This window comes from Chiloscyllium plagiosum, chromosome 25 (assembly GCF_004010195.1).
Source record: "Chiloscyllium plagiosum isolate BGI_BamShark_2017 chromosome 25, ASM401019v2, whole genome shotgun sequence".
NCBI classification, from domain to species: Eukaryota; Metazoa; Chordata; class Chondrichthyes; order Orectolobiformes; family Hemiscylliidae; genus Chiloscyllium; species Chiloscyllium plagiosum.
The window spans coordinates 14,299,024-14,325,547 of record NC_057734.1 but is presented as its reverse complement, the minus strand read 5'-3'; the positions used below and the strand labels follow the sequence as shown (position 1 = coordinate 14,325,547).

Here is a 26,524-nt window from a genome sequence, read left to right as displayed (position 1 = left end):
AATTTGAGGTCGGGGTGGAAGGTGTTGGTAAAGTGGATGAACTGTTCAACTTCCTCGTGGGAGCACGAGGCAGCGCCGATACAGTCATCGATGTAGCGGAGGAAAAGGTGGAGGGTGGTGCCAGTGTAGCTGCGGAAGGTGGACTGTTCCACATATCCTACGAAGAGGCAGGCATAGCTGAGGCCCATGCGGGTGCCCATCCCTCTCAAAAGCACAGTTGGTTACAGATAAACAATATTTGCTGATAAATGGAGCTTTTTAAAATTCATTCATGTAATGTTGGTGTGACTGACTGGGCCAGCACGCATTGCTTAACCCTAGATGCCCTTGAGGAAGAGGGTAGTAAGTTGCTTTCTTCAGAAGCTGTAGTTCATTTATGTCCAATAATATGATGATTGTATCATTGTTTTTCATGCGTGTGTACCACTATCTGTAAACATAACTTATCATGGAATTACTTATTCGTCTTTGGCATTTTTATTTGTTCAACATATAAATCCCTTTACCACTAGCTTAATGCTTTCGTTTTGTATGTTGCGTGATGACCAAATTCAAATGTTGTCTAAGGCATTTTCACACAAGAATCACTTGTTGACAATAGCCCTAATTTGTAAGGAAATGTTCTGATCTTAAAGTAACTCTTTATCTAATGCAATGATTTATGTACAGGTGAAGTTGATATAATTTTGACTTTAAAAATAATCAAGAAATTAGTTCAATCAAGAAATAATCAAGATTTAGTTCAACCTGAGAAGTGTGCCCATTAAGGTTTATTGAAATATGCTGAAGTATTTTGCTGAATTTTCTTTTAGGCTGGGATGGCACTTTACAAGATTGTTCCAAAGAATCCATATTACTTCTGGTCTGTGATGAGTCTGGTCATGCAGGTGAGTATACATCTTTATACATCTTAAAACTAAGATACTAATTGCATGGTGACCGGTAATGGATTTTTTAAAATGTGCAGTACAAGGAAAGGAGATTTCAGGTGCTTTCAGAGGGATTGGAGTAAAAATTTGTTCAATTAAGTTAACTGGATTTCCAAAACTGCTAAATTAAGTAACATTAGGTACTGAGGATCTGAATTGGTATCCTTTAAATGAATCCTGCTTCAGCAAGGTTGCTTAAACTTTCTCTTGTATGGTTGCATTTTGTTTGAGTTAAAACATAGTATCATTACTATATAGATTCACTTTGTTAAAAACAAACCGCTCATCTGCTCCACTGAAATGTCTAAGACTGTTGCGATTATTTAAGCAAGACCGAGGTGTCTCGGTACTCATCCAACGTCAGGATTGCTGTTTAAATTAAGATGTGGAGGAGCTCGTATTGGACTGGGGTGGACAAATTTAAAAATCACACAACACCAGGTTCTCGTCCAACAGGTTTATTTCGAAGCACTAGCTTTCTGACTACCACTCCTCCTCCAGGTGGTTATGGTGTAGGGAGCATAAGACACAGAATTTATAGCAATAGATTACAGTGTCATGCAAGTTAAATAATCTATTTAACAAACCTTGAGATTTAATAATTGAGAAAAGTTAAGGTCTAGAGTATCTTCTGAATATATTTTTGTAGGGGTTTCGACTGGTCCTACCACAGGGCAGCCTTAAAACATGTTAGATCAGAAAATACAAGCAAACTATTGCTTTTGGAATATAAAAATAAGGACATCTTACTATACTTGTACAATGCTTTGATGAGACCACACCTGAGTACTGAGTGCAGATTTGGCCACCTTATTGCTATACAAGATTGTTAGGGGAATAGACAGGGTAGATGAAGAAAGGTTATTTCCCCCTGTGTGACAGTCTACGACCAAAGAGCATAATCTTAACGAGAGGTTGCCCTTTGAAACAAGAAGAGGAGCAGTTTCTTTACCATAGAGGGCTGTTGAGGCTGGATCATTAAGTATTTTCAAGGCTGAGGTAGACAAATTCCTAATTAATAAGGGTCCTGGCGAGTGTTGCTGAACAAAGAGATCTTGGAGTGCAGGTTCATAGTTCTTTGAAAGTGGAATCGCTGGTAGATAGGATAGTGAAAGAGGTATGCTTTCCTCTATTAGTCAGAGTATTGAGTGCAGGAGTTGGGAGATCATGTTGCGGCAGTACAGGACATTGGTTAGGCCACTGTTGGAATATTGCATGCAATTCTGGTCTCCTTCCTATTGGAAAGATGTTGCGAAACTTGAAAGGGTTCAGAAAAGATGTACAAGGATGTTGCCAGAGTTGGAGGAATCAAGCTATAGGAAGAGGTTGAATAGGCTAAGGCTGTTTTCCCTGGAGCGTCAGAGGCTGGGGGTGATTTCATAGAGGTTTATAAAATCATGAGGGGCATGGATAGGATAAATAGACAAAGTCTTTTCCCTAGGATGGGGAGTCCAGAACTAGAGGGCATAAGTTTAGGGTGAGAGGGGAAAGATATAAAAGAGATCTAAGGGCAGCTTTTCATGCAGAGGGTGGTACGTATATGGAATGAGCTGCCAGAGGAAGTGGTGGAGGCTAGTACAATTGTAACATTTAAGAGGCATTTGAAAGGGTATATGAATAGGAAGGGTTTGGAGGGATATGAATTGGGTGCTGGCAGGTGGGTCTAGATTGGGTTGGGATATCTGGTCGGCATGGACGAGTTGGACCGAAGGGTCTGTTTCCGTGCTGTACATCTCTATGACTCTATTATGAGGAAAAGGCAAGAATGTAGAGTTGAGGATTATTAGTTCAGCCTTGAACTAACTTCTCTATGACTCTAAGTTGATGAGCTGAATGAGCTGCCTCTACTCTGTCTTGTGGTCATATCTAAGAAATCCTTTATTTGCTTTGGAGGCAATGCAACAAAGGTTCACTAATTCTTGGAATAAGAAAGTTGTGCGGTGTTGAGTGGTTGAGTAAATTAGGCCAGTACTTTATCTGGAATTTAGGAGAATGAGAATGATCTTGTTGAAATGTGTAGAATTTTGCTGGGCCTTTTCGGGGTCGTCATTGAGATGTAGTTTCACCTGGTTGGGAATCTAGAACGTAAGAACCTAGTGTTAAAAAAAGGGACAAAAATTTTACTGAGGTAAGGAAACACGTCTTTAATCAAAGAGTTATGAATCCTTAGAATTGTTTACCCCAGAGGGATTTGGGTGCTCCAGTGTTGAATATGTTTAAGACTGTAATAGACAGAATTTTAGTATCTGAAGGAATTGGTGATTTCAGGAACAAGTAGAAAAATGGTGTTGAGACAGAAGCCCAATATGATCATACTGAAATTTGGATGGGTACATGAATAGGAAAGGCTTGGAGGGGTTATGGGCCAGGAGCAGGCAGGTGGGACTAGTTTAGTTTGGGATTATATTTGGCATGGACTGAGGCTGTTTCTGTGCTGTATGACAGGGGGAGCGGGGCTGTTGGGTTCCATCATCTACTCCAATTTCTTATTTAAATTTTGTGTTGTTTACAATATACTATATAGACTTAGACCGCCTTGCAATTCTTTTTAAGCCCCCGACTATGACTTCTGTGATTTCTCCCCTTTTTCAGCACCAGCACTGTTCATCTATGCCTTACTCTCTGGAGTTCCTTTTTGTGAACTTCATGTCCAAAACTTTGAGAACCCATCTCTTGGACCAAATCTTTCTGAATTGAGCTCCTCCTTTCTCACGTTCCCCTCACCCTGTCCAAATGGATGAGCATCAAGCTTATTGCAATGTTTTCTCAGTCTTGATAAAGATGTAGCTCCACATAAGGTGCTTGTTCACAATAATTGAACCCGATATATGTCTACAGCAGTTCTGTAAAGGACATTGTGAAAGTTAATTAACTGAGCCCGTGACTTTTCTTAAATCTCACAGCTGCTGGCCAGGGTTAGTAATTATAAAGACTAATGACAGTATCTGTCTCATGATATTAGGTGGCAGAGACAGCTAGTGGAGGCTACTTTAATTGTGTGATGGGTGTGCTTTAAACATACTGAAAATCTATATCTGCCTCTTAACCTTTTTTGATCATGTTTATGTCTAGTCTATTTCAGCACAAGATGAAAAATTATCGAAGACAATGTTCCTCCCCTTAGCACAGAGAATGGTGGAAAAAATGGTAAAAGAAGACAAGATTGAGGCTGAAGCTGAGGTAAGAAAGTAAAAATGTGACATGAATCACACCATTGTGACAAGAAGTGTTGTTGTCCATGTATTGTTTTGTCTCTTTTTTTTTGGTGAGCTGGGGGAGCTCCTGCATACTGATTTGTGTATGAATATACTGGCTGGTTCAAATTATTTTATTTCTCTCCCTAGCCCCATTTTTTCTGACCGATGATGACCACCAAAACAATTTTTAAAAACACGTTATTAAGTTTTGAACAATTTTTCTTTATCTTAATATGACATAATTTAGCAAACCTGTAACCAGTCTTTGTACTTATATTGCTGAAAAGACATGAGGATTACTTGCTTCCAGTCTGAGGACAGTTCTCTTGTAGTTAACAATCAGGAGACATTAGAAAAAGATCATACTTGATTTTCTTCTCCCATATTGGCCCTGCAGTTTTTATTCAGTTCTCTGTGTATTAGATTAGGGCCAAATAAATGAGAAATAAATCCGACTCATTGCTAATGTTTTTGACTCTTAGCGGTTGTATTCAAGTTTGGGAAGAAGCTCGAAAGATGATAGCTCCTAAAACTGACTTTCATCTCACCGGGTGACTGCAGTAATTCGTAAAATTTTTAAAATCAGTGTGTGACCTTTTTGTTTTTGTTTTTTATAATAGGTGCAACTCTACTTAATGATTTTGGAACGACTTGGAAAAGACCAGGAGGCTCTCGAAGTTATCCAAGGAAAACTAGGAGGTGACATGGAAACTAATTTATTGCAAGATTTTTGTGCAGAAAATTGTGCACAATGTTTTTTCTATTTCCTTCCCCATTCCAATCTCTGAAGGATGTAATTTCCACAAGAATGGATAGTCTTCCAGTTCTTTCTGCAAAACTGACTATTCATTGAATCTGAAAAAATATATAAAGGAACTTTTTCAACCATGGATAATGTGGATCACTTAGCACAGTTGGCTGGGCAGCTGCTTGGTGATGCAGTGGTATCAATAGTGTCGCTTTAATCCTTGCATTAGTTACCATGAAGGACTCTATCTCAACCACTTCCCTCACCTAAGTGTTACTTCTCTCAAGTTAAGCCACTGCCATGTCCTATAGTTTGGTAAGACTACTGTGACTTCACATTTATTGTTGAGCCTTTGCAGTGCAGAAGAGGCCACTTGGCCCATCAAATTTGTACCAATGTTCCCAAGAGCATCCCACCCAGTCCATCACCCCTCAGATAACTCCACTACTGCAGTGTGACAGTTCCCAGTTTGTATATTAACAATCTTATGATATCCGAGTGAGATTACCAACTTAATGCTGTTTTATGGTCAACTCTGAGAACTCGTGCTTAATAGTAATTAAAATGTGAATGTCCAGATTCAATCTCATTGGACTCTTATTACTCACAGGTTTTCTCTTGACACTGTTTGATTTAGGGACAAAATGTTTATTTACATTGCAACTCTGTCTTACTCCTCAGAGAAACTGACCAGTGAGTTACAAAGTCGAGAGATGAAATGTATGGTGCTGTATAAGAAGCTGATAAAATGGCCTGAATGTAATGCACTTTCAAGGAAACTTTTACTGAACAAGTAAGGAAGTCCTCATTAATTTAACAGTACTCTCAAAGGGCAAATGTATCATCATCTCCAGTTTGTTAAACTGATTTCCTTGCTGTTCCTTAGAAGGTTGGTCCATTCTGTTGTTTTTGTAAAGATGTACCCTAAAGGAAATTGGACTTAAAGCAGAAGCATTAGCAGTTCTTCGTACCATTGGATTGGCCTCTGAAAATGGAGTTTCCTTTTCCAGGTCCTGTCTGTACTATCTGATTTGCCTCAACTTCATATCTTTAGGGCAACTACTTCCATGGACGTCATTTGTCCACTGGCACTTCACAGTAGTTGTAGTATTTTTGTCTTACCCATATAGTGAATGCTGGCAGGCTAACTGTGATGAACATTGCAGTGCCCTCAAGTTTGCATCCGCACAACTATTACTAGGGATTGCTATTTGGTAATCAGAGTAGAGGCTTAGCCACTTTTTATGCTTGTGCAGAGCTGTGGCCAATTGTAGCTGCCCAACAGCTACTGCAGTTGAGATTAGCTACAACTAATCTAGCAGCAGAAAATTCTCTCGTGATGGCTTCAACCTTATTTGGGGTAGGACACCTTACTCATTATGGAACTTTTTTTTGGAGAAGATTTGTAGCTCAGGTTTAGGTTCTGGATGTAGATTTTCTTGCTGAACTGGAAGGTTCATTTTTAGACGTTTCATCACCATGCTCGGTAACATCTTCAGTGAGCCTCTGGACGAAGCATTGCTGATAATTTCTGCTTTCTATTTGTGTTTGGGTTTCTTTGGGTTGATGTCACTTCTTGTGGTAATGTCACTTCATCTTGTGACATCATCTCCGGTTCTTTTTCTCAGGGGGTTGTAGATGGGGTCTAACTCTGTTTGTTGGTAGATTTCCGATAGGCATGCCATGCTTCTAGGAATTTTCATGCGTGTCTCTGTTTGGCTTGTGCTAGGATGGATGTGTTGTCCCAGTCGAAGTTGGGTGTGTTGTCCTTCCTCATCTGTGTGTAAGGATACTAGTGAGAGAGGGTCATGTCGTTTTGTGGCTCGTTGATGTTCATGTATGCTGGTGGCTAGTTTTCTGCCTGTTTGTCCAATGTAGTGTTCGTTACCGTCCTTGCACAGTATTTTGTAAATGACATTAGTTTTGCTTGTTGTCTGCATAGGGCCTTTCAAGTTCATTAGCTGCTGTTTTAGTGTGTTGGTGGGTTTGTGGGCTACCATGATGCCAAGAGGTCTGAGTAGTCTGGCAGTCATTTCCGAGATGTCTTTGATGTAGGGGAGAGTGACTAGGGTTTCTGGACATGTTTTGTCTGCTTGTTTGTGTTTGTTGCTGAGAAATCTGCGGACTGTGTTCATTGGGTCCCGGTTCTTTTTGAATACACTGTATAGGTGATTTTCCTCTGCTCTGTGTAGTTCCTCTGTGCTGCAGTGTGTGGTAGCTCGTTGGAATAATGTTCTGTAGTTCAATCGAGGGGAACCTCGATTATCCAAACGTGATGGGCGGGCACTGTTTCGTTTGGATAATTGATTATTCAGTTAATCGATTCAATGCCTTTCCTCTGGGACTTGGAGTTTTCCAATAAGTCTGCTCCCCGTTCAGGAGACGCGCAGCAGTATAGCGCACGTGAGCCCCCATGCTGCCCTGCCCACCAGTACTGGCCCCTCCACCTGCTCCCCAAACCTTGTCCAAGCCCACCCCCAAACCCCGTTCAACACTGCCCCCCTCCCCCTCTCCAGGGCAGCTGGACTGGGCACCAACAACAAAACCGCTGCTGCCGCCTTTTGGGAGATGATTCTCCAAATAGCACGCATGTGCGCGTACACACACAACTGTTTACTGTAACTTTTTGACAGGTTCCACCTCTGCCCTGTATAAGACAATGTTAGAGTGATCATCTGGTAAAGGGGGGTTTAGGTTAGGACTCCACTGAAAGTGTGGTGAGAGAGAGAGAGGGGGTGAGACATCAGTCATTTGGAGACGGTGCCTGCGCTCCCATCAGTCCAGGACTGTTCTCGGCAGCACTTTTAATCACTGTAAACAAAAGACCACGATCAGTGTTGGACACACGTCTAGGAATGGCAGTTTGTTGTTGTTTTTCTCCTCTTTAGTGAATTTTATGCCAGTAAGGGTATTATTGATGGTCTTGAAATGAAACCAAACAGATCCAACACACCACACTTCTACGGATTACCCAAAATTCACAAACCAGGAGCTCCCCTCAGGCCCATAGTCTCGCTACCTGGAACACCAACTTACAGATTGGCCAAGGAGCTACACCAAAGACTAAAACACTTAGTAGAAGACTCACGCAACTTCATCTACTCCACCCAAAAATTCCTGAAGACCATCAAAGACACAAAGGTAGAAGAGGATGAAATAATGGTCTCCTTTGATATAACAGCCCTGTTCACATCAACCAACATTAACCTGCCCAATTAAACACTGATTACATTAATAGAAGACCCAAAGACACATATACCAAACGCTACCAACTTCATCAGCAAGGACAGTATTGTCAAGCTAGTGGACCTATGCCTTACCTCCCACTTCACCTTCAACAACAAACCTACAGACAAACCAAAGGAACACCCACGGGATCTCCGATATCAGGTTCCTTAGCAGAGACAGTAATGCAGAGATTTGAACAAATAGCTCTGCCAACCATCCAACCCAAAATTTGGGTCCACTACGTGGGTGACACCTTTGTCATCACTAAACGAAACAAATTAAAAGAACCTTCAAGACCGTCAATAATACCCTTACTGGCATAAAATTCAACAAACTGCCATTCCTGGATGTCACAGTAGAGCGAACAGCCAATGGGGATCTTCAAACCAGTGTCTACAGGAAAACAACACATACGGACCAAATATTAAACTACAGAAGCAATCACCTCAACATCCACAAATGAAGCTGCATTAGAAGATTATTCCAATGAGCCACCACACATTACAGCACAGAGGAACTACGCAGAGCAGAGGAAAATCACTTATACAGTATATTCAAAAAGAATAGGCACCCAATGAACACAGTCCGCAGATTTCTCAGCAACACACCCAAACAGGCAGACAAAACATGTCCAAAAACCCTCGCCATTCTCCCCTATATCAAAGATATCTCAGAAATGACTGCCAGACTACTCAGATCCCTTGGCATCATGGTAGCCCACCAACACACTAAAACAGCAGCTAATGAACTTGAAAGGCCATATACAGACAACAAGCAAAACTAATGTCATTAACAAAATACTGTGCAAGGACTGTTACAAACAGGCAGAAAACTAGCCACCAGGATACATGAACAGCAACTAGCCACAAAACGACATGACCCTCTCTCACTAGTATCCTTACACACAGATGAGGAAGGACATCACTTCCACTGGGACAACCCATCCATCCTAGGACAAGCCAAACAGAGACACACGTGAGAATTCCTAGAAGCATGACATTCCAACCGGAATTCTATCAGCAAACACATTGGCTTGGACCCGATTTACGACCCCTGAGAAAAAGAGCAGGAAATGACATCACCAACCCAAAGTAACCAAAACATACAAACAGAAAGCAGGAATCATCAGCAATGCTTTGTCTGGAGGCTCACTGAAGATGTTATCTTGTATGGTGATGAAACGTCTGAAAATGAACCTTCCAACTCAGTGAGCAAACCTACATTTAAATGTAACGATTTCAAATTCTTCAAAGTTTGTGCGAAGATTTGTAGCTCGGGTGCTCGTTGCTGTGGTTCTGTTCGCCGAGCTGGAAGTTTTTGTTGCAAACGTTTCGTCCCCTGGCTAGGCGACATCATCAGTGCCTGGGAGCCTCCTGCGAAGCGCTTCTTTGATGTTTCCTCCGGTGTTTATAGTGGTCTGTCCCTGCCGCTTCCGGTTGTCAGTTTCAGCTGTCTGCTGTAGTGGTTGGTATATTGGGTCCAGGTTGATGTGTTTGTTGCGCTAATCCTGCGCTAACCGACTAAGCGCCACATACGAACAACTCCGGTTCCTACACGAATGCCGAAAGAATCTAATCCTTCCACAATGTGTCAGATACAGACCACCAGTCAACAACCCACAAGCCAGGGAAACAGCCAAGCAGAACGGATTCAGACCTAGAGGCATGGCATTCATCCACAAACTCCATCAACAAACACATCGACCTGGACCCAATATACCAACCACTACAGCGGACAGCTGAAACTGACAACCGGAAGCTGCAGGGACAGGCCACTATAAACACCGGAGGAAACATCAAAGAAGTGCTTCGCAGGAGGCTCCCAAGCACTGATGATGTCGCCTAACCAGGGGATGAAACGTTTGCAACAAAAACTTCCAGCTCGGCGAACAGAACCACAGCAACGATTTCAAATTCTACTATGTGAAGTGAGAAATGGAACCAACAATACTATTAATCAATATTTACCAGATTATGCTAAGTCTCAATTGGTTTTCTTGTGCCCTTCTATTCCACCTCATCTGACCTACATGTGAGCTCAGATTGATTTTTAATTTGCGACAGTTGTATGTTCAGTAATAACTTCTGGGAAATACAGAATTCAGTGGTGTACATATGTTACTCGTGATCTTCATTAGTTCATATATATTCACAAAGTAATAGTAAATCTCAAATGAGCAGAAAGGGAATCCATCAATTACAACTTAACAAAAAAGAAATGTTATTTCCTGCTGGCTGCTGTCTAATTCATTATAAGTGTGAAAGAATGTAGTTTCAACTGAGGCCAAATGCACAGATGGAGTAGTTTGAACATGAAAATATTTAACAAGACAATGTCAAATGTATTAAAAGCAGAATATATTGGAAATGTACAGCAAGTTAGTCAAGATCTGAAAGAAAGAGATAAAATGTTTTTCCTCCTTCAGGTGCCTGATCAATTGTGTATTTTAACAATTTTTGTGTTTTCATTTCCAGTTTCTAATTTTTGTATTTTATATATAGTCAGCTGATGCTCAGTTTTATAACAAAACACGTCACCCATGAAATGAGCAATGCATTAGTGGTAAATTTTAATTTGAGGTAAATTACAACAACTGTTAAGTAATAGTCTTGAGTAATTTGGATTTTAATTGCTGTTTGATAAGGAACTTTGAAAATTTGAATGTAGGTTGTGTATTGACAGTCTCAGTTCTGGAGCACAGAATATTTTATGATTATTTGTATTTAACACTGGTGTACAAGTATTTACAGATTATGTGTCTTGGGTCTGTTAGTTGTCTGAAACCTTAAGAGTGCCACATAGACATTAGTTTTTGCACATAATTGACTTAAATGTATCAATTAAATAACAAATCCTAACCCAACAGAAAGGAAATCCAGTAAAGACCAGCAACCTTTTTTTTAAAATTAGAATAGACTTCTCCTGCTAGCTTTTTTTTGGATTTGGGGAACAACTGCCAGCCAAAGGGAGTGCTATCTTCAGCAAAATAAATTAATCTTAACTTTTAAGTTCAGCATATGATCATATAAAGAGTTTGTAGATGTGCAGTAAACGCTGCTGCTGTTCTTTTCCAGCCCAGATGACTGGCAATTTTACATATCTTATTTTGATTCCCTCTTCCATCTGATTGATGAGGCTTGGACTCCACCTGCAAAAGATGAGCAGTAAGTTGTGTGAGAATTCTGTCAGAACACACATTTGCTTCCATACATCAAAAAGTTTAAGTGTTTAAGTTCTGCCATGTATTTGAATAATCCTTATTGCATGACAATGAGAGGGTGTATTTTTTGAAATAGAACAAATTTCCTTTACATTCCAAGGTTGTATAAAATAATATTTCAGTTGTAATCCTACAAACAATGGGTATAATATTACATTCAAAGAACATAGGGACGTTATATAAGGCATACTACCCTTGGAACATGAGATATTGCATTGGTTTATTTGTAAAAATACTATTGTGCTTCAGGTTACTTGTGCCTGGAAAGCAACTGGTTGACATGCTGAATATTTTTGAAAATACATGTAATTTTTTTTCTTAATTGATAAATTGCATTTGCCTCTTGCACTTCCCTTTTCTCGTTTTCAACATCCCATCTCAACACCATGGCAGATATGTGTTACCCTCTAATTGAGGGACACAGTTGATCACCGTTGCTTCTGTCACAGCTACTGAAATGTTGCTCAAGAATAGAACAGAAACTAGATCTACTAGTTCATAGTTCTATCCAGAGCTGGCCATTTTCAACTTTCTTAAATTGAGTATACAGTCAGTTCTGATATAATGCGATAGTTCTGTTCTCGTGTGATCTCACGTTATAAGGAAATATGCAATGGATGATTTACATTTAAACTAATGGGGCTGGCAATGTGTTATAGCCAATGCAGGTATAGAAAGTTTGTGTTCTACAAATAACGGTCTAAATTCTTCAATTGTGATAAAGCCAATTTGTGTTGATGAAACACGTGTTATAGCAGAACAAACTGTATGTTATTATACTCATTGTTCAGCATTCAATCCAATCCACCTTTTGAATGTTTCAGTTGAATCAGCATTCAGATAACCTGTACATTGTGTTCTTTCTATCATCACAACAACAAAAGTTTCTCCATGGCCCATTGTAAATTCAGAAATTTGCATGCAGTGTGTAATGCTGCTTAAATGTCTGGAAATCCCTTTCTGCTGAAGATTTGCTATAATCAGGCACATCAAGAACAAGCCCCAGTTAATTTTTATTGTGCAGTGCATAACAATGTTTTTGCTTCGTGTAGCTGTCCAGAGGGCCAAGTCACTTGCCTTGTTCAGGAAGCCATGTCCTTTGTGGAGGAACGAGTTTTGAATGAAGAACCAAAGGGCTCCCGTCGCCTGAGGGGACCATACCTGGCTAAACTTGAATTAATAAGGCGGCTAAGAGAGAGGGGTACAAATGACGAGCATAAACTTGGTGCGTGATTGATTGTTTACTGAATGCAAGTTCATCAGATTATCTACATATTAACTTGAATGTATCTTGGGGAGTGTGGAGAGATGTTCAGAGAAATGGCTTTATACACAGTGTTGGATCATGGAGTGCAGTGACCATAAATGAGAGAAATTTTAACCAATGTGAATGTTCCTGCTTCTGTTGATTTTCATTAGAAAGTGTACATAGGAACATCCTGTGAGGACCGGTTTGAGTTTAGTTGTGATGGCCTAAATGATCAAACAGCTTGCTGATATTCAGTATCCATGTTAATTATTATAAAGGTGTTTTTTGTACAAGAAACTTATTGCTATGGAATCTTGTACTGCAGGATGGATGAAGTTTTCAGAGAAAAAGAAGGGAATCATATTCATATAGTGCCTTACACGACCTCAGGACATCCCAAAATGTTTGTCAGTTTGTATTCCAATTACTGTTGCAATGTTGGTCAACGTAGCAGGCAATTTGCATTCAAGAAAGTCCTCTAAGTAACAGTGAGATAAATTGCTGCAAAGTAAGGTACAGCAATTTCACCTATCTACTGCTCAGTTTAATATTTCAAAAGATGACATATTTGACAATGTAATATTTTCTTACCACTATATTCATGCCTGGAATAAAGCTTGAATGTACAAACACGGTGGTAATAATGCTGATGGAAAGTTGCTGAAAATTTTGAGGGAGGTCCTCCAACATTTGAATGTGGAACTCTTTCCAGCTTCTTAATTTGGCATATCATAGGGTCGGCAAGTTTATTCAGTGGACCATTGGCCCTTCAGATCAGAGGCCGGATTCCAAATCAGTGCTGAGTTAGCTGACTACAGTGGAGTGGCAGTTTAGTATATCTAAATATCATCCTTTGGTAAGTCAAAAAACTAAATACTGGAAGTATTTAAACAATAGGTAGATTGTTGAAATATCAGGGAGTTGAGGACTATGATGACCTGGTATGAAAGAAGAAGCTTGGGCAGATCAGCCATGTTGTTTGAAAGGGCAGGCTTAACGGGCCAAATAATCTACCCCTGCTCCTATTTCTTATGTAATTAATTAATAAAAACATTTTTTTCCATTTTTGCCTGAGGTACAACAGCCATATAATCAAGGCATTGTGTAGCTCTCTTCATAAGATTTCCTCCATATTGAACATTTGAACAGTAATTCCTTTAGAAGCAAATACTCTGTTGCAATTCCGTCGATGAAGTGTTTACCTTCCAATTTGGGATTTTCAGTTTGCAGCCTGTTGCCAGTTCTTCTTTGAAAATGTCCCCCTGAACAAGCCAAGTGGGCCTTGGTTTGTTGCATCATTAGCATTTCCAACAATGGAATGGCCCCGTGGTTGTGCATTGAGTCTTTCAGTCTTGATTATATACTCAAATCCTGGGGTAGGATATGGACCTGCAGCTTTTAGACCAAGGCAAATGAGCCATGATTCTCTACTGTCAGCTTTAAAGTTATGCATACTGAAAGACTGCACTAATTTATAGTATTAAGCATCATCAGTTTGGGATTCACTCCTACATTTACCCACTATGCTTTTCTCTTTATTACTGCTAGGAATTCCGGAGGACCTGATGTTCCAGTACTTTGAGAGGTTTGGGGACAGGCCTTGCTGTTATTCTGACCTGAAAATCTTTGTCGATCTTCTATCGCTGGACAGGCATACACAGGTGAGACCGGGAGACTGACAGAGTCTTCATTCGCTCAGGCTGTGCTGCAGTGAGGTGAGTGGGTAAGTTCACCCAGTGGCCTCAGCATTTAGTCATTATACGTATTGCTTGTTGCCTGTTGTTTTGTCAAGTTAGGGACTGCCAAAAAATACGCAACCATAAAATCAGAACAAAGGGAATTTGGAAAAGTTTCTAAACCCAAAAGTCTTTTTTTAAAAAAGGCTCTGCTCCAGAAGGCCAAGGATACATGATCAATTGGGGAAATTTAAAATAAAATTTCTTTCATATTGAGAAATAAAGGACATGAAAAGAGAAAGCGAATTATGGTTGACAAAGTTCTGAAACTGTGTTAACTATCATAATCGTGGAGTAGGGGCAATAGCCGTTACCTTTTCGTATTCTTAATTGAAAATTTAAATTGTGCAATAAGTGAGCAAAAGTTCCTTCCTTTGGTGTAATACAGTGATACATTGACACGCTACCAAGGCAGTGTTGCCACGAGGGCTTGAATGAAGAATGTTCCTTTTGGTATTTTATTCATTTAAACCATAGAGGAGACCGAACAAAACAGTTATTTTGCTGTAGTGAAATACTGAGTTGCTGAGCTAAGCATATCATGCAAGATTCTCATATCAAAGTGATTTGCCTATGGATTTGGGGTATTTGACCTCTTGGCTATTGCAGTAGGTTATCTTTTTTGGTGAAATTTCCCACCAACCTGGCATTATTTAGCATCATTCCAGTATGTAATTGTTTCCTCTATTAAAAGAACATCACTCATTTCAAAGTCAGTGTTGGCAAATAGCCAATAAACTACATCAAAAGTTTAAATATCACTCAAGCCTAGTCAATCTTATGGTTTGTTTGAAGTTGGGTTTTTGTTCATTTCATATACAAGTTACTTTTTTAAGTCAGCCCATTTAAAATGTTTTGTCCATCAAAGAAAAAAATCTGTTTGCGCATTGAATTGATTAGTTTCCGATATCAGACGATTGTTGTCAGACTTGAGCATTCTTGCTCGGATATGAATCTTTAGTTTGCTATTTCGTATTGACTTCCCTGTCTTTATGAAATTTCCCTGTGTTGTCTCATGCAATTCTTTTCTTGTCAAGAGTTTTTGTGTTGTTTTGAAGATAGACTTTGGCTGTCACTTTGGGCCAAGGCCATCGGTGCGTTTCTATCCTCTCTTACTTCTTGTGTCTCTTCTTCCCTTCACTGGAATCTTCAATCTCTTTTGCTTTCCCCTTTCAAACATGAATGTTCCTCCTAAGTAAGCCAACATTTGTCTTACATTCTTTGTCATTCACCAGTAGGCCGACCCTGACATCTATAAAGCATAGCTGAGACTTCTCCACCTTTTTCTATTTAGCTCACTCTTCTGTCAGTTTTGGTCATGGTGACATTTGAATCAATGACTCAATAGACACTGGAGATTAAATCCTTCACTCTAGACTACTTGGTCACAATACCACTAGCTCACTGTTCTGACTATACAAACTGTTCACCTGTTGTCACTTGGAGTGCATTTTTAAAATTTATTTCTCTTTGCTCTTCTCATTTTCTGCAGTTATTTCAGCTTCCTCACATTTGTTTCAGCATTTTGCAAGATCTAGGTGTTAAAACATTGCTTTACCTTCCCTCGACCTAACCTTTTGGAAAAATAAATTAGCAGGCAGCACTGATGCTTGCACCTTTTTGATGACTGGGAACAAAGATCCATGACATAATACATTCCTCTCCACTTTGTTCTTGCTAGATTAATATCAGGCCCTTTGTTTTTTCCCATCCTGTTAGAAAGTGACCTATGTCATCATGGATCGTGGAAATTTGAATATCTGCCACTTGGTGTGATTGATAATCAGCTTTAGTTTGCAACATGCTGGAAATCTGAAAAAACAAAATACTGAAACCATTCGAGTCAAGTATTCATCATCTGTGGAGAGAGACAGTTAACATTTCAAATCAATGTCCTTTTGTTGGAAGTGGAGAAAAATTGAGAGACTGAACAGGATTTTAACCAAGTCAGGCAACAGGGGAAGTGGAGTGTAGAGGAAAGGAAGCAAAGGAAAGGTCTGTGATAGGCTGGAAAAAGAATTAAATAACAAAAAGGAAAATAGCGCAAGTCAAATGGAGATATTATGAGGACAGGTGAGGAAACAACAAGTCATCTGTAACAGCTGCCATTCAAAAAGAAAAGAATCCGAAGTTATGATCTGAATTTGTTGAATTCACCGAGTCTGAAACGTGGTGGTGCCTGATCATTGTTGAGGTGCTATTTCTCAAGCTTATCTTGATTATCATTGGAATAATGTAGGGGGTTGAGGACAGAAAAGTTAAGGGTAGCAACAAGATTGAGACTTAAAATGAGAAGCAACAGGAAGCTTAGGAGCACACTTGAAAACTGAACACAGTGTTCTACCATGACCTGATCTGTATTTGGGCTTTCCAACATAGAGATGACTACATTATAAATAATAAGTACCATATACCAAATTAGAAGAAGTGCATATATATTACTGTTTTGCCTGGAAAGGGTGTTTTGGGTACAGAACAGAAGATAAAAGAGCTGTTGCTGCACTTTCTATGCTTGTATGGTATGCTGCACAGAAAAGAGAATCAGAGTGATTCAGGAGTACACCAGGGGCTTGGAGAATGAGTAGTTCTTTCAGTGCAGGAAGGGATGCTTATTTGGCGATGCTACCATTTTTAGGGATGGTAAAAAGGTTCGAGTATGATCCGATCCATGGTTGGACAAATGTTGGTGACAAGGGGAAGCCTATCACTATTCTGAGAATGATGGGCACGGTTTAGAGCCAAGGGTATGAAGTGTAATGAACACAGTGGTGGATCTTCTGTTTCGTGGCAGAAAATTCTTGATTGACCAAAGAAGGAAGGAAATGTCTGAAGCACTGGTGTGGAAGATGACATTGTTAAAATAGATTTGACGGCTAATGGGAAATGGAGTAGAATTTCTACAAGAAGCAGGGTGGAAAAAAGTGTATTCAAGGTAGTTGTTGGGCTTAGTGTTGGTTGATTGTCTGTAGCTAGAATGGAGTCAGAAGTAGAAGATGGGAAAAGCCAGATGTGAAGGCATGGGAAAAGAGGAAATTTGGAAGGAGAGTTGTTGGCATTTCCCTGTTCAAGCGGCACCAATGCAATCCAGGTTGAGAGAGAAGTCCCATATAAGACGAGAATATAGAATCTTCCAAAAGAGACATAAGAAATGGAGCAGGAGTAAGCCGTCTGGCCTGTCAAGCCTGTTCATGGCTGATCTTTTCATGGACTCGGCTCCACTTACCTGCCTGCTTACCATATTCCTTACACTTTTGAACAGTAAAGAGATTATCTATCTTTTCCTTAAAAACAATCAACAAGATAGCCTTAACTGCTTCAATGGGCAGGGAATTCCACAGATTCACAACCCTTTAGGTGAACAAGTTCCCCCGAACTTAGTCCTAAATCTGTTCCCCCTTATTTTGAGGCTGTATCCCCTAGTTCTAGATTCATCAGCCAGTGGAAACAACCTCTATGCTTCTCTCTTATCTATTCCCTTCATAATTGTATATGTTTCTCTAAGATCTCACCCACCCCCCAAATTCTTCTGAATTCCAATTAGTATAGTGCCAGTCTATTCAATCTCTTCTAATAAGCCGCACAGCGGCTCAGTGGTTAGCATTTGCCTCACAGCACCAGGGACCTGGGTTCAATTCCTGCATCGGGCGACTGTGTGTGTGGAGTTTGCACAATCTCCCCGTGTCTGCGTGGGTTTCCTCTGGGTGCTCTGGTTTGCTCCCACAAACCAAAGATGTGCAGGTTAGGTGAATTCGCTCTGCTAAATTGCCCAGACCTGGGTTCAATTCCTGCATCGGGCGACTGTGTGTGTGGAGTTTGCACAATCTCCCTGTGTCTGCGTGGGTTTCCTCTGGGTGCTCTGGTTTGCTCCCACAAACCAAAGGTGTGCAGGTTAGGTGAATTCGCTCTGCTAAATTGCCCATAGTGCTCAGGGATGTGTAGGTTAGGTGTATTAGTCTGGGGTAAATGTAGGGGAATGGGGCTGGGTGAGTTACTGTTGGGGGGGGGTTGGTGTGGACTTGTTGGGCCAAAAGGCCTGTTTTCATACTGTAGGGATTCTATACAACAAATCTATATAATACGCCACATGCATGGCTGAGCCCCAAATGGCAGCACACTTTATATCAGGGATGTGACTGGAGTCAAAGGACAAACTGTTCAGAAGGAGAACAGGTTTAGCCAGCAGACCAGTGGTAGTAACTGGGTCTGGTTGCATTTTTACTCGAGGAAGAATGGAGCTATTGGGCTGTAGGAGATGCAGATATTGAGATTGGTTGTCCATAGTGATGAGTGGGTGAAAGCCTAGCAGAGGAAACAAGAAGAATTGTGGATGTCGGTTAGAAGAGATTGGACAAGAGATTAAAAATAGGGCTGTGATAGGAAGAAATCTATTACATGGAAAAGAGCAGACTGAAATGATGAATCTCCGAAGCCATTGCTCTTTGCGGCTCTTGGGAAGGACATGGAAGTGAGCTATCTCGAGGTTGGATCAAAGTTATCTGGAAAATCACAAAGAAGATGGTATTTGTGACAGATTATAGATTTGGTATGTTTATTGATTGTATATTTTAAGTGTGAAAATTGCTGTTCTTGCTTTCTTTGCAGTTTATCAACAAATTGATGGAGGTAGTACCTCTTTCAATATCAACAGAGAGTGATCTTGCATTGCCAGGTGATGTCAAAGCCATGCAAAGACACATGTTTGTTGTTCAATTTGCTCGATTATTAGGCCTTCATGAGACCATGGACCAGACACAGAAGCTCAGACTTATTCAAGAGCTGATGCAGAGATACAAACATGCCTTAAAGTTCGGTAAGTTAATTTCACTTTTTGTCCCACCAGCACATGCTGCAACCTAATATTTTCTCTTGAAAGATTTTGAGGTGTTTGCTCTCCCTTTTATCGATTGTAGACAGCAATTTTTTAACAAGTTAATTGTCTCCTCCTGATGTGTAATCAAAGACCTAGATTTAGAGGCCTATCATTGATAATGCTCATATTTAACCAACTAAAACAGTATAAATTATCAGCCTGGAGTATTTTTGTCTTATGCTCTTGTCTGAAAAAAGACCTCTGTCCATTCAATCATTCACTTACAGAATAATCCAGTACCAAATCGGCAGAGTCTTGCTTTTTGTGTGTCTCATCATTCAAGTACTGCCAGGAAACCAGGCTAGCCAGTCACTCAGTGAGAAGCTAGGCTACCATTTACTACTCCTCTTGCTCTCGTATATGAATAAAATTAATTGCAAAGTTTTAGGGTTGTTTCAGTATCCTGTTTTCAAGTATATTGTTGTGATAACAACTTGATCTCTTACTTGCCTCTCCTCCACATAATTGATAATGGTCATTGGTTGCTCCCTATTGCATCTCCTGATACAATAATGAAATCAATGAAATCCATTTTTAAAACTCAAACTAATCTTATCAAATCTGCATATATTTATACTTATTGTCATTGATAGAGCAAGAAATTAAATGCACGATGAACGTGAAATAGATCTTTTATTTTAAACAATATAAGCAATCTTTGAGAATAACTGAAGCATTTTCGAATTGGAAAACAGTTTTAACTGTGATCTCAGTCAGCCTGAAAGAAATTTCAAAATAATGATTCGTATCTCAGTCCCAAAATTTCACTCCCAACTATTAGACTTGCTGTGTTAACTTACAACTTTTGTCAGTTGTCTGAGAAAGAACCTGCATTTTATATTTCGAGTATATTTTTTAACCTGAAGATCTACACTGCACTGAATATAGTTGCGTACACATCATGAGCCCACGAAATGTTTGCAAGCGACGACTCTCTTGTTGAATTTAGATTTGGCATGTTTGACTATTTGATTTGAAAATGATATCCCTATCCTGCCATTATCTCATGTTCATACATCACTCTCTAACAGATATTGATTGTAAGTGTTCAAATGGAAATTCAGCATACTTTTCTCTCTGGGTCCTGGTGAACTGGCTACAATTATAATGCCTCTACCACCAGTTAACTGAGCATGGCCTAGGAATCAAAATTGGAATCTTTCTAGTCCGTGTGGTTCAATTGTGCCTTTCTGTTACTGATTGAACATTTGCTAGAACTGGTGAATAATTCTTAGTGTGCATTGAGGATAGCTTTATGCTGCACACCTTTTTGAAACACTAACATTGGGCCACATTTTGTTGTAGCTGGCGTTGCTAAATGCCTGCTATTGTTAGATTAGCCCTTGCACATTTTGGGCTGTAATTTTTTCACATGGCAAGTTGTGGAATGTCCAAGCTAATGGTTTTACTTCGGAAAACCAGGCACTTGGAACTTGCATAAATAGACCAATCTGATTGAAGTATTAACAGAAGGGCTCAGAAGGAAGCATAAATTACCGTAGGTGAATTCATTGTCAAATCAGCTACAGAAGTGAAATAGAAAAAATTGTGTTTGTAGTCAAAACAAAAATAAAGTGAAAAATGTTTCATGTTTTCATGATCAGTTAAATTCCAAAGAATTGATGTACTTATTATTATGTTTCCTTTTAGTGTCCAAAAGGTTAATTCTCAATAATTATCTCTTAACACAACACAACACATCATGAAAAAGGTACTTAAACTGAAATGAACAAGATTCAACTACCACTGTTAAGTTTAATTCATATCATGGACATGGATTGTTGAGAGCTAATTTATAGAATAATGAGCAAAAGGCTGCATCATGGGGTTAATTTGGGAAGCTCTTTCAAATATCAGATACAATGGGCAGAATGGCCTTTCTTGCTGCAAGATTCTGTGATTATTTCTGCTCCACAAAGCAGAACTTCAGCATCATTCAAGTCATTTCTGTGTTGAACGAGATAGCAAGATAGTATTTCATCATGAGCGAAGGACAACTCAGCTCAGACAGGAAAGATGTTATATTTGAATTTGACAGTGCATCCTCTCACCTGAAGCTTCTTTCATGAATTTACACCTGAATAACGGTCAGTATCTCTCTCGTGTTTTCACAACTTAATCTGAGCCAGTATTCCTTTCTCTGTATTTAACAGGTTTTTTTTGTATTAATTCAAGATGAAACAACACTCATTTTCATTTCAAATGTATACATGCACGAATATAGCTGCAGCAAACCTGCCTCTGGCCTACTCTTAAGTCAGTATGTTGTGCAGTATTTTTTGAAGTACTTTTTAAAACCTTGTTCTGATTATGTTTATTAGGAACATCGTGTTTGAAAACAGAACTGCAATTCTCTGATAATTACTGTCTCCTTGCTGTGCACCAGCTTCTCGACATCTGGCGACAATCAGGTCAGTGGTTTCCGCTTGAATCTTAACCTGTAACACGAGAAAGTACATATTCCCAGGAAAATAAGACTTCTGTATTTGAAACAGAAGCCAAATACTGGAAGACTCAGATAAAAACAGCATAAGACATAGGAGCAGAAATGAGGCCATTCAGCCCATCGAGTCTGCTCCGCCATTCAGTTGTGACTAAGTTTCTCAACTCCAAGTCTCCAGCTTTCTCCCTGTAACCCTTGATCCCTTGATCAAGAATTATCTGTCTCAGTCTTAAATATACTCAGTGAGCTGGCCTCCACAGCTTTCTGTGGCAATGAATTCGTAGATTCACCACTCTCTGGCTGAAGAAGTTTCTCCTTATCTCTGTTCTAAAAGGTCTTCCCTTTACTCTAAGATTGTACCCTCGGGTCCTAGTCTTTCCTGCCAATGGAAACATCTTCTCAACATATACTCTGTTCAGGCCATTCAGTGTTCAGTATATTTCAATTAGATCTCCCTCCTCCTTCTCAACTCCATCGAGTTTAAACTGAGTCTTCAAATGTTCTTCATACATTAAGCTTTTAATCCCTGAGACCATTCTCGTGAACCTCCTCTGAACACGCGTCAGGACCAGTACATCCTTCCTGAGATATGGGACCCAAGACTGTGCACAGTATCCCAAATGTGGTCTGACTAGAGCCTTATCGAGCATTATATTCAAGTCCTCTTAAAATAAATACCATCATTGCATTTATCTTCCTAACTACTGACTGACTGAATCTGCAAGTTTACCTTGAGAGACTCCTGGACTAGAACTCCCAAGTCTCTTTGCAGTTCAGACTTCTGAATATTCTCTCCATTTAGAAAATAATCCATGCCTCTATTCTTCCTACCAAAGAGCCTGACCTCTCACTTTGCCACTTTGTATGCCATCTGCCACTTCTTTGCCTGCTCTCCTAACCTGTCCAAATCCTTCTGCAGCCCCCTCTCCCGCCTCCTCATTGCTACCTGTCCCTTTACCTATCTTGCTTTTGTCTGCAAACTTAGCCAGAATGCCCTCAGTTCCTTCATTTAGATCGTTAGGGTATAAAGTGAAAAGTTGTGGTCCCAGCGCTGAGCCTTGTGGAGCACTACTTGTCACTGGCTGCCATCCTCAGAAAGACTTATTTCATCCCCACTCTCTGCTTTCTACCAGACAGCCAAGCTTGGTATTCCTTTCTCTGGTCTAACCTGCTCGTTACTTCCTGAAAGAATTCTAGCAGATTTGGCAGGTGTGCCCCCCCCCCCCGATGACGCCATGCTGCCTTTGCCCTATTTTACCATATACTTCCAAATATTCAGAAATCTCATCCTTCACAATGAATTCCAAGATCTTACCCATGCCTGAGGTTAGGCTAATTGATTTGTAATTTTCCGTCTTTTGCCCTCCTCCCTTTTTAAATAGGGGTGTCACGTTAGTGATTTTCCAGTGCTATGGGACCCTCCCTAATTCTAGTGATTCCTGACAGATCACCACGAGCACCTCAACTATCTCTTCAGCTCTCTCCTATAGAACTCTGGGGTGTAGTCCATTTGATCTAGGTGATTTATCCATTCATGCCATTCAGTTTTTTCGAGCACCTTCTCCTTGATGAGGGCCACTATACTCAGCTCAGCACTCTCACTCTCTTGAATTTTTGGGATATTATGCATGTCTTCCACTGTGAAGACTTATACGAAGTAATTATTCAGTTCCTCAGCCGTTTCCTTGTTCTCCGGTACTATCTCTCCAGCGTAATTTTCCACTTTTGCCTTTCTTTTGCTCTTTAAATATCTAAAGAAATTCTTACAGTCTTTCTTTACATTACTGGCTAGCTTACACTCATTTAATCTTCTCTCTCTCTATTTATTATTTTGTTGCCCTCTGTTGGTCTTTGTAAGTTTCCCAAACCTCTGGTTTACCACTACCCTTTGCCACACTAAATGCTTTCTCTTTTGCTTTTATGCTATCTCTGACTTTCCTAGTCAGCCATGGCTCATCCTGCCTCATCATCCCTGTACTATGCTTATTTCTCGTCAGGATGAATCTCAGCTGTGTCTCTTGAATTACTTCCAGAAACTCCTGCCATTGCTGTTCCACTGTCTTTACTGATAGGCTCCTCTCCCAGTTAGTTCAACCCTGCTCCACCTTCATGCCTCTGTCATTGCCTTTATTCAGCTTTAATACACTTACCTCAGATTCTGTCTTCTCCCTCTCAAATTGCAGAGTAAATTCAATCATATTATGGTCACTGCCTCCTAAGGGTTCCTTCACCTTAAGCTCCCTTTTCAAGTCTGCCTCATTGCACAACACTAAATCCAGTCTTGCCTGTTCCCTTGTGGGCTCCACCACAAGTTGTTCCAAAAAGCCATCTTGTAGACATTCCACAAATTCCTTTTGCAATCCACGACCATCCTCAGTTTCCCAATCCACCAGTGTATTGAAATCCCCCATGATCACCGTAACTTTTTCTTTCCTACACACCTTCTGTATCTCCTTGTATATCTTGCACCCCAGCTCCTGACTACTGTTTCGAAGCCTGTACATAAATTCAACTATGATTTTTTTAATATCATTTGCAGCTCCTCCATTCTACCCACACAGATTCTCTACCATCTGACCCTACATCATTTCTTACTATTGATTTAATTTCATTTCTTACTAACAAGACAACCCCACCCCCTCTACCCACCTGCCTATCTTTTTAATAGGATGTATATTCTTTAATATTCAGCTTCCATTCCTTATCCCCTTGAGCCAGTGATGCCCAATACAAAATACCTGTTAATTTCAATTTGTGCCGCAAGCATATTTACCTTATACTGTGTGCATTCAGATATAACACCTTCAGTCTGTATTAACTGTCTCTCTTATTGTCATTCGTTTGTTTAGCACGCTTGAAGTTTGATTGCTAACTCTTTCCATACACTCTGTCCTTTTTGTGTCTGTGTTGGAGATCTTATTAATCTCTCCTGAGGTTTGCACTCTTAGCTCCTCCTGTAATTCATGTTTTCTAATTTCACTTGCAACTAAGGAATCCCACCCCCCCACCCCCTCCCCAAATTTAGTTTAAACCCTGTCTACAGCCCTAGCTGTGCGATTTGCAAAGTCTCTGGTCCCAGCATGTTTCAGATTAAGACCTTCCCTTTGGAACAGGTCGTTTCTTCCCCTATACTCATGCCACTGTCTCATGAATTCAAGTCCATTTCTCCCCCACCAATGTTTGAGCCGCACATGTATCTGCTTTATCTTATTGACACTGTGCCAATTACAGTTCAGGTATATTCCAGAGGTTGTTACCTTTTTGGTTCTGATTTCTAATTTAGCTCCCAGCTGTTCATACTCCCTTCAGTGACCAGCATCTGTGGAGAGATAAATTAGAGTTAAAGTTTCAAAACTGATATTGGATTTTCCAGAACTTTGTTTTAATTGCTGTGTTTCAAACTAGTTAAACATGGCCACAAAATGCTAATAATTCCTGTTTTTTGCTAACTTAGTTGAAAAAACTAAAGTTGCTGGGCTTGCACTGCATCAGTTTTCAAAGCACTGAAAAAACACTGATTCAGTACTCATCATCCATTTGTTTTTTCCTGTTTTGATAATATCCTTTACTTCAGTATGAGGAGAAGGCAAGTGGAGATGAGTAGCTTTCACACAGCATAAGCAAACTGTAAAATAAGGTTTTTTGAGAAACAGATTTGAAAGGCCAAATCATATACTGCAGGGCATCGTAAAGATTGTGAAGTGTGATGAGGTAAGTTGAATAATAGTAATCTAGTAATAGTTTAACAATTTGACAGTAGTTTAACAATTTGAACCTTATAAGAAGAATGAAAGGAGAAGATGTGAGGTCTTCCATATTTCTGAGTATTTAGTAAAGAAAGAATTAGTCTTCGAGATGGTGCATGAGTCTTCAATTCAACTAACTGACACAAGTATGTCAACTACTTCTTCCTTCTAAAATTTAAAATACACTAATATGTTTAGAGTGGTGTCAGATCACTGTCCCAAAGGCATTATCTATTCAACTGTGGGATGTACCATCTGACAAGACATGTTCAGAGTGGGGAAAAAAAGTAGGGATTATAGTCCTCAAATTATGCAAAAAAGATTTTATTTGATAAATACCATGAAGACTACTTTCTGTGCAATGAAGTATTTGTCTAATGAGTGATCAGATTTGATGAGTACAGCATGTAAACATTTTGAATGTTTTTTTGGGAGGAGAAGTAAATTGTAAAGATGTTGAAAAGAAACTCTCACCGCAATGATTTTGGACAAGTCATCTGATAAAATGGCTTTAAACACTTATTATTCACTGTTGCATATCTGTTATTGATGGTATTTTTGCTTAATACTTTTGTGTACTAATCTTCTTGCAGGTGAGGAATGGCCACTGTGGCGATCCCTAGCACTGCTGGAGGAGAGCCTCTCTAACAGCCCCTCAAGTGCTCAATTCAAGCTGCTACTCATTCGAATTTATTGTCTGCTGGGAGCTTTTGAGCCAGTTGTAGACTTATACACCAGTCTTGATGCCAAGCATGTGCAACATGATACAATTGGGTGGGTGCCGATTTTATAGCTAGTAAATTATATCAGTGTCCTGATGTGCCTTCTTTTATTTCCTTAACTTTGAAAGATGAAGCCACCTAACTATGCCTCTAGTTAGTGTTGTGTTTTGGAAAGAAGAATAAAAAACAAGAGCACTTAGGAAAAACATTAGATTTTTGTGAAACTAAGAGATTACTGTTCTCCCAATCTGCATGCAGGCTCTTGGCATAAATTAATATATATTTGAAAATCTAACAATCCAAAAAGAGGTGCAGTGTGGTAAACAAGGAATGTAACATTGGTGGTGTTCTGAGGATAGGAGTCAAATCACATTGTTGGGGTTTTGCTCTTTTTCTAGTCTGTGTTCAATGTAAACTGATTTCCATTTTCTAATAA

At 39.8% G+C, this 26,524-nt stretch overlaps 1 protein-coding gene across 3 annotated transcripts in view; it reads left to right on the top strand.

Annotated features, from left to right (window-relative positions):
* naa25 (N-alpha-acetyltransferase 25, NatB auxiliary subunit) overlaps positions 1 to 26,524 on the top strand; it is a 93,345-nt gene that overhangs the window by 37,055 nt on the left and 29,766 nt on the right. For 2 of the 3 annotated variants that reach the window (XM_043715554.1, XM_043715555.1), the window contains exons 5-14: positions 813 to 887; positions 4,002 to 4,109; positions 4,747 to 4,825; positions 5,556 to 5,667; positions 11,177 to 11,266; positions 12,375 to 12,547; positions 14,120 to 14,232; positions 18,910 to 19,117; positions 21,499 to 21,588; positions 25,960 to 26,140. In XM_043715554.1, coding sequence (XP_043571489.1) covers positions 813 to 887; positions 4,002 to 4,109; positions 4,747 to 4,825; positions 5,556 to 5,667; positions 11,177 to 11,266; positions 12,375 to 12,547; positions 14,120 to 14,232; positions 18,910 to 19,117; positions 21,499 to 21,588; positions 25,960 to 26,140 — 1,229 coding nt within the window. The remainder of the gene's footprint in view (positions 1 to 812; positions 888 to 4,001; positions 4,110 to 4,746; positions 4,826 to 5,555; positions 5,668 to 11,176; positions 11,267 to 12,374; positions 12,548 to 14,119; positions 14,233 to 18,909; positions 19,118 to 21,498; positions 21,589 to 25,959; positions 26,141 to 26,524) is intronic. The other variant, XM_043715557.1, reaches the window with a different exon arrangement.